The 8365-nt window shown below is 39.6% G+C and overlaps 1 protein-coding gene across 6 annotated transcripts; it reads right to left on the bottom strand.

Moving 5' to 3' along the window:
* Positions 1 to 200: 200 nt before the first annotated feature.
* LOC100282014 (protein aq_1857) lies at positions 201 to 7992 on the bottom strand. 6 transcript variants are annotated; one of them, XM_020551543.3, is made up of 5 exons: positions 7471 to 7992; positions 6800 to 6930; positions 6563 to 6671; positions 1444 to 1470; positions 207 to 600 (listed from the first exon to the last, which is right to left on the bottom strand). In XM_020551543.3, exons 1-5 carry the CDS (start codon positions 7645 to 7647, stop codon positions 538 to 540), a joined length of 507 nt encoding a protein of 168 aa, XP_020407132.1. In that variant the 5' UTR covers positions 7648 to 7992; the 3' UTR covers positions 207 to 537. The 6 variants fall into 6 exon arrangements, 4 of the variants coding, with proteins under 4 accessions (NP_001148399.1, XP_020407132.1, XP_020407131.1 ...); XR_004857588.1 differs by having other exon boundaries at positions 243 to 600; positions 1267 to 1546; XR_004857589.1 differs by having other exon boundaries at positions 243 to 600; positions 1267 to 1470.
* Positions 7993 to 8365: the final 373 nt, after the last annotated feature.

The following is an 8365-nucleotide window of genomic DNA, read 5'->3' as shown; positions in this document are numbered from 1 at the left end:
GGTGATGGATCAACTCATTTTATTCCACAAATCAAATAAGAAAGTGAGAAGATGAACTAGCTCATTACTTAAACCAAACACGCTATTAGTCATATGAATAGACAAGAATGCAGAGATATGGAGATGGTGGTTTGGTAGCATTATCATTACATTTTCACAATCAAACATGTGGAAATACATTATTACATGGAGAGAACTAGTGAAGATTAATACTAAAAACATTTTCAGTATATTCAGTCATATCAATACAAAAATACTGTTCGTCTTATTTTGCAATTTTATAAGGAGCAACATAAAGTCAACTGTTAATAGCTACAAGATTATGTACATAAACTTGTCATCATATCACAACTATCACAAGTTAGAGGGGTACAGATTGAACCAGACAGTTTGTGATGATGTTTCCAACAGTAACAAAACTAAAAAAGAAACGTCTTCAGAACTACCAAAAAATAACAATTGTACACTCAGATCCAAAGCGTATGATTCGCTACAGAATGCTATTTCCAATTATTGATCTCTTCAAGGTAATTGAAGCTATTTCACCATGAAAGAACTCTTGCAGCTGCAGCCCCCAACAGCACTAGGATTTGTTGAAACCTGCACATCTCGTAAAGGCAGGTATAAATCACAACAGACCTCAAGAATAAAGTTCTCAAGTTGAGTTCAACAGCCAAGATAGTTGTGTAGCATGATTGCATGAAACTAACAAAAACAGTAGTAGCCCAATACCCTAAACCCACTCCATAGACCATAACCCATCCACTGCCCAGAAAAATTCATGCGATCATGTGAACGTACCAAAAAAAGTTCAGCTTTTAAAGTAATAAGTATACCTACATTAAACATGTGTGCTGGGGGGTGTTGTTTGGTTCACATATTTCTAACGTGAATGGTAACCGATAACGTTATTGTTTAAATTCAACCATAATCAGATACCACACTAAAAACTAATACCGTCCTATTCAAACTTGTTACCTCTGGTAATCAAGTATGACTCATTACCGTTGCCATTTACGTTACATTACGTGAACCAAACGGCACCTAAAGCCTAATAGATAAAACATCTCATTCATTTTTCTCGAAGCATCTTATATATTAAGAAGAAAGGAGAAAAAGGTCTAAAATAGACCCAAAACAAGGCGTCAAATAAAGGCCAAGACAATAACAGAAAGAAAAAAACCAGAAAAAAAAGAAAGAGAAAAACGAAAACAGAAACACAGAAGCAAAAAAAACCCAGCCCCACCAAAGGCCTAAGGCCACAACCTCCTGAGATCTTTAGCTCCTGCCAAGCTCCACAGGGTGACATCCTCCTGAATATGTTGCATGATGGTGCTGATGTTGGGGGATGCTCCATCAAACACACATAAATTTCTATGTTTCCAGAGCCACCATGCACAAGAATCACCATAGAATCGAAACCACTTTTCTGATTTTTTGCACCTGACACTCAGCTTCTTTCCACCAATCCTGAAATATTGATGCTGTCAATCCTGGAGTCAAGTGATGCAACCCCACCTTGTTCAAGGCCTGCCACCAAGTGTCCCTAGCAAACACACAAGTCACAAGGATATGTTGGGCTGTTTCCTCCTGCTAGTCACAAAGGGGACACCTTACAGTATGTTCAAGACCTCGTCTACTTAATCTATCCGCTGTCCAGCAACGATTCAGAGAAGCCAGCCATATGAAGAGCTTTACACCATGGGAGCGCCCAACTTTTCCAAATTCTTGCAGCCGGCTCAAATGTGATTGAACCAGCCATACAGAACTTCAAGGATAAAAATAAGGCTCTGCCAATAGGCATTTAAAATATAGTTCAATTACATTATTTTCAAGTAGAAGCTACCTAGGAGGACCAGGAAAGCCACCATCACAATGAACCAAACAATACACAACAGAATGTAGCCATTTTTGTACAGAGGAAATAACCAAGTCTTCATCCTTTAAGTCTGTCTTAAACACACAGTCAAAAAAATGTGTTTAACTGTATAGGTTGCAGTATGGTATGCCTCTGTTGTGAACCACCACCAGGAAGACAGCCAGGTGGAGTCAACTGCTAGGACAGGGACTAGATTATAGATTTGAAAGGCTTAAACTGATTCTTCAATCTTCATTGCTTGGTTTCAATGAGGATACAGAGGGCATTTCTATATAGCCCGCTGACACAATCCCAGTCTAAAAACCCATAGAATAATTTGACAACTTAATTTAATCATCCTAACAAATCTATCACCTAAAAGCAACCCAATTTAATTTATTAGTTTCCAAAAGAAAGGAAAATGTTTATGTTTTCAATTAATGAAAATGGACTGCCGCATCCTGACGCATGCCCGTTATGTGATCAAGCTGAAGAAACAATTCAGCACATCCTAGTTTCATGTATGTTCTCTAGACAGGTCTGGGCATCAGTTTTGCATAGGGTTGGTCTGTCAGGCTGCTGCCCCCCTACCTGACACTAATAGTTTCTCCGGTTGGTGGAGCCGGACTGTCAAAGAGAGTTTCAAAGGAGTTTAAGAAAGGTCTCATTGTCTCAATTTGTTGATCATCTTGGTCGCTTGGGAGTTATTTTTCTTCTCGAATACGCAGGAGAATTGTGTATCACTATATTAAGAATAGAAAGCTCTAAAATAGACCAAGTACAAGCCGCCAAAATGAATGGCAGCAGAAACTAAAAAAACTGAGCTAAAACACCAAAAACCAAACCTCGAAGTACAGGGGAACTAAAGCCTAGATTAAGGCCAGAGCCTTTTAAGAGCTTTTGCTCCAGCCAAACCCCACAGCTTAGCACAATCTTGAATATTTTGTAGAATTCCGCTGATGCTTGGGAGTTACGGAAACACAGGAATGCTTGTGTGTTCGATGCTGCAAGGTCGTGTATCCAGGCTATTATGGAGGTTGTGTCCAATTCCAGCAGCCTCTGGTGTGTGGCTGGAGCTTCAGCACTCCATGAGGAGCCCCTGCAGTCGCGGACTCCAGATTCTAATCCATGAGTAGCAGCTCTAGGGCAGGGTCAAGTTTCATTGTGATCCAACGAATCTGTAAAGACTATTGTGTTGGGAGTGGCCGAGTGGGTGTTACCCCTCTCCCTTTGTATCCCCTATTTCTTACTTAATGAAATGAAATGACACGCAGCTCTCATGCGTAGTTGAGAAAAGAAAATGGAGATATCAACAGATTGAATAATTCTTGAATAGATAAAATTTTGTCAAGTGTTTGACGCATTAATGTTAGAGCATATATTTTGTTTGGTTTGATTTGCAAATTCAAATTCATGGAATTAATTTTTATGTGGAAACCATTTTTCCTAAAATAATAATAAGTTGCCAAAATAATTTATTATGCAAAACATGTATTTTATTATGTTAGTAAAATTCCTGAATTTTATCTGATTCTTAATATATATATATACACACACACACACACACTTTTGGTTTATAAAAAAAGAAAGAAAACTTGCGCCTGCACTTTTCGGCCTGCTCGGTCCAGCCCGGTCGCGCTCCTGGCCCACACTGCTCGTTGTCGCTAATAGGTGGGCCCCACCTACCAAGTGTGTCATCTCCCCCACGCCACTCGCTCGCGCCCACGCCACCGCCTCGCCTGCGCTCGCACGCATGCGAACCTTCTCCTCTCCTGCGTCCGCTCAGCTGCCCGCACTAGTACCTGCTCTCACGACGCAACATAGCACTACCGCGCTCGTTTCTCCCACTCACGCCGCCGCCTCCTCCCCTCCCACATGATTAACACCGGCAAGCAATTATGGCTCCATTGATGTCCCTCTCGTTGCCACTTTACCCCTATAAAACCTGCCCGAGCCCCTGCTTACCTCCACGTGCTTCCATCCTGCTCCCGTGTTGTCCTACTCCCTGCCCACGTGCGCTGCCCATCACCGCCACCGTCACTCGTGGCCAATGCCCCTCGGAACCTCTCCATTGACACCGATGACGTCCACGAGTTCCCCGAAGCTCCCTACTTCGATTTCCTACCTCCTCGATGTTGTTCTACGCCGCCATGAAGATTACAACACCGTTGGAGCTCAGCACCGCCCTCGTCGACAGGTTGATGATGACAATATTGCAGAAAACCCCCTGTGTTTTGTTTTATTTATGTGCTCTCTTTCACAATTCAAAAAGCCTTACAAATAGGTCCTTTTCTTTACGTTTTGACCCCTGTACTTTTGAGTTTTCTCGCCTGCCATCCAGCCCTATGAGATTTGCACAACCCTCTGTTTCTATGGAAATAGTGTGCCAAGCCCCTGTTTCTTCAATTCTAACCCCTACAGTCTATATTTAATTAAAAATATAGGTCCTTGCAGAGCCATTTTTGTTATAAAATGTTTATTTTAAGTCCAAATATATTTATTCTTGTTTTGTTAACTTTGTTTAAACATGTTAAACGTTTTGGCACAACTTTTTTTACCAATTTTTATATTTCCAAAATCTAATTAAAATAATGGTTTATATATTTGTTTTGGGATATAGTTTCTATATAAAACTTAAAAAGAAAATGTAGGCCATGTGTTTTCCTAACCAAAAATTAAGAAGGTTATTTATTTATTTATTTATCCTTTTACATAAAAATTGGATTAGGCTTATATTTTATGTTTTCATAATTAATATGTGTTAATAATATTTTCTAATCCTTTATTCAATCGCACAAAGATGTTCTACATAATATGATTTTTCCAAAAACAAATTGGTATGTTTATAATTAAAATGTGTTTAAGTTTACCCTATTTTTTATGAAGTATAGACCAACCTCTTTTTCAAAAAAAAAGAGTACCTTTTTGTTTGTAACATTTGTTTTTGGTGTTTGTTAAACAAATGATCTTTCCATCATGTTTCCATTGTGATCTTGTTTATAGTGATTTGTTGTATGAATAATGGTTGGTGTTGGTTCTTTATTATTTGTGTATCGTATAGAGGTTGATCCATTATCCAAAGTTCAGGATCGGTTTGAAGAATCCTAAAAGTTTTGTGAGGAAGGCAAGTGGAATTCTCTCCTTGCATATTCTATTTCAACCTAGTAACATAGCATGATAATAAATTTTATATTTATGTTATATTGCATAATTTGATGGGTCCTATTAGATGCACCTAGCTTTTCCAACCATTCCCTTGTTAACCTAGATAATGTTTTTAAACAAGTAGACATGCTAGTTGCTATAACTTAGCTTTATGTTGGTTCTCATCAAAAATGTTGTTCTTAAGTTTATGTTATGTTGTTGATATAACAAGATCATACATGTTAATTGGAACATGGAGAACTACCCAGGAAAACAGTACAACTTTGAGCGTTATTATGGCTCTGACTTTGGCAATTAACTTAATGAGCTTAGTGCTTAACAACCTTTCCTGAAAAGGTCATGAGGAGTGGCAGTGATGGGGGGTATGACTTGGTTCTTTTGGGTGGTACGCTTGACTAAGGTGCTGCACCCAGGATTGTGCACCGCATTGACCTGAAACATATCAGCAGGTTGTTTCGTATTAAGTGAATTCTGTGAAAACCTTATAGTGGATCCCTAGACATTCACCTCGGAAGTGTTTAAGGCTTTGCAAACCTCAGCTAGAGGGGATACGCGACTTATGGTAAAAGTATACAACCTTTACATAGTGTCAAACTGATAGACCAGTCGTGGTCATGGTTAAAAGCAGTCTGGACCATCACATGATAATTGAACTTGAAGATGGAAATAAATTGTGTTCTTTGGTTATAAGATATATGTTGTTTTAAGGTTTTTTATGCTTAAGTGAGATGTATATACTTACACCTAGTAAGCAGGTGCTTGCTAATAAAATATGACCAACTAAAATCCTAACCGTATAAACTTTATCCTTTCCTTACTAACCTTGCATATTCACCCACTTGCTGAGTACCAACGATAAATATACTCACCTCTGCCTACATTGTTGATCAGAAGCTTATAAAAAATGAGTTTGATGGAGGTTTTAAAGAGTTTTGAAGCTATCGTTACACCAGTCATCTTCCTGTGGGAGTTCGACGTTGATGTTTTTATGTGATAAACAGTTTAAGACAACTATATCTCTTTGGAGTGTAATACCGTAATTATAATATTTATTTACGCTTTTTGAACAATGGAGGTCCATCCTCAGGAAAAATGGGAATAGGAAATAGAGCAGGAGGCAGCAAAATTGACTGGTGAATGGTGGGAGGTTGAGACAGTGAGGGCCAGCAATGGCAAAATTGACTAGTCAAAACTAAAATTGTACCCCATGTATCACCTATATGTCAGAAAAGATAGGGGAGGCCCTTGGCATTAAACTCTGGCTGACTGGATGCCAAGTTGCACAACGCAAGGAAACGCCATGCCAACTAAGGAAGAACCTTTATGACTAAACATATTATGATTTACTTACCCTAGTATGCAGAAAAACATATGAACTAAGATACCCTTGATAAAACATTCCAGCTAAATAAATGAAAGCCAAAGTTCAAACTAACCATGAACGCTGAACGTAGCCTAGAATGCAGGAAAACATATGAATTAATATACCCTTGATAAAACATTCCAACTAAAGAAATGAAAGCCAAAGATCAAACTAACCACGAACGCTGAACGTATAAGTTCCTCCTCATAATCCACAGTGGCACCTTTTACAAAGTCATATGAGATGTCATCCACGACCAATTTAACACCATCAGTCTCAAAAACCCTACAAGTAAATTATACAAATATTGAGGAAAAGGGTAAGGAAAACTGCAGGTCACACTAAATGCACAACAAATTCATTGTCTCCACGATGAAGAGAATCTAGAAAACTAATCAAAATAAACGCCTCACCTATCATCTGAGTTTTTCTTGTCATCAAGAGCGAAAGAATATTGAAACCCAGAACATCCACCAGCTTCAACGCTTAAGCGCAGCATCTTACCTTCAGAGGATGGTTCTTTAGCATGTAATTCTTTTAATCTCTGCAAGTGTTGAATAGCTGAGTGCAACATAAACAAGCATGAAAGGGGCGGTATGAAAGGAACGTGTATGGCAGTTTGCTTCCTAGTATACAAACAGCATGTCCTAAGTCAGCTTGGCACCAAGCAATGCTCCTAATTTGTCAGAAAGTTCCTCATATAAATGGAAGTCCAAATTTAGCAATCCACAACTCATTTCGTCATAATATACCATCACCAATTTATTTCAGTTTCACAACATGCATCATGTTTCTAGGATGTACAGTTCAGCATGACCCAAAACATTTTTATGTCGGAGCTTCAGAAGTATAAAACTATAAACCTTAAATTTTTCTAGCTTACCCAATCGAAACTAATTGAAGCTAGCACAAAAAAAAAATCTACATATACTGCATAGATGGCTAGAGTCTACTAGGAGGACGAAACCAACCGATTGCTACAATAAATTTAATCCTAACTGAAATAGAAAAAACTACAATAGCCTACAGATTTGGAAAATGAGCTGGAACGATCTACTAGTAGGTAGGAGGAGGATATACGTACCCGGACGCAACCTTCCGTCATGAGCACCGCCTCGGGCTCCGCCGGCGACTGCGAAACCCTCTCGGTGGAGGCAGTGGATGAAAAGGCGGATGAGAGCATGCGGTAGTTGGCGCGGACGCGGCCGCTGGCCAGTTCCGCGAGGCGGCAGAGCAGGGGCCGCGACGACGACGACGCCATCGCCGCTGCCAGTGCGGCGGCGGGTAAACGGTGGCGTGATGAGAAACGAGGGGAATCCGATTTGGGCTTTGGGTCGGATCGGTGGGGCCGTTCCAGACTTGCCTTGATTTGCTAGTTTGCTTTGCTACGGCTTCGGTATCTGGTGAGTGGTGGCCTTGTGCCCTGTGGGTGGTGGGTGGTGAGGACATCTGGATCCGGGCAACTCCATGGCTGAAGAACTCCAGAAGCAGTTAGAAATGTATCATGATTAATTATAAAAATCGTGCTTTTGTGTTTAAGCGGTTTTTGTGAGAAATCAGATTTAACCCATGTGCTTAGATAAAACCGTTCATTTAAAAGTTTAACCTATGTTTGTCTTATATTACCGGTTAGCGACGAAGCTACATTATTAGATGAAGGTATATGTCTAGTTTGAAATAAGTGCTCGAATTTGAGTCACAATCATAAGAAAAAAAAATTAATCCTGGTCATTTGTTAAATATTATTTGGGTGCAATTATTGCTTCCAGATTAACAATATCTCTACTATCTACTATACTTAAAACACCAGTTTCAACGGTCGTCCCACGTCATTTTTTACAAAAAAAAGTTCCTACATTTTTTCCAAATCAACTTAGCATAAAATATTAAAAACGGTGCAAGAAGTGGGGTTTGAATCCACTAGGGATGAAAACGGGACGGGTACCCGGAACGGGTATCGGATACGGGTACCAAAACGG

This window comes from Zea mays, chromosome 4 (genome assembly GCF_902167145.1).
Source record: "Zea mays cultivar B73 chromosome 4, Zm-B73-REFERENCE-NAM-5.0, whole genome shotgun sequence".
Taxonomy (NCBI): Eukaryota; Viridiplantae; Streptophyta; class Magnoliopsida; order Poales; family Poaceae; genus Zea; species Zea mays.
The sequence above is the reverse complement of the archived record's forward strand: the minus strand, read 5'-3'. Positions and strand labels throughout refer to the sequence as shown.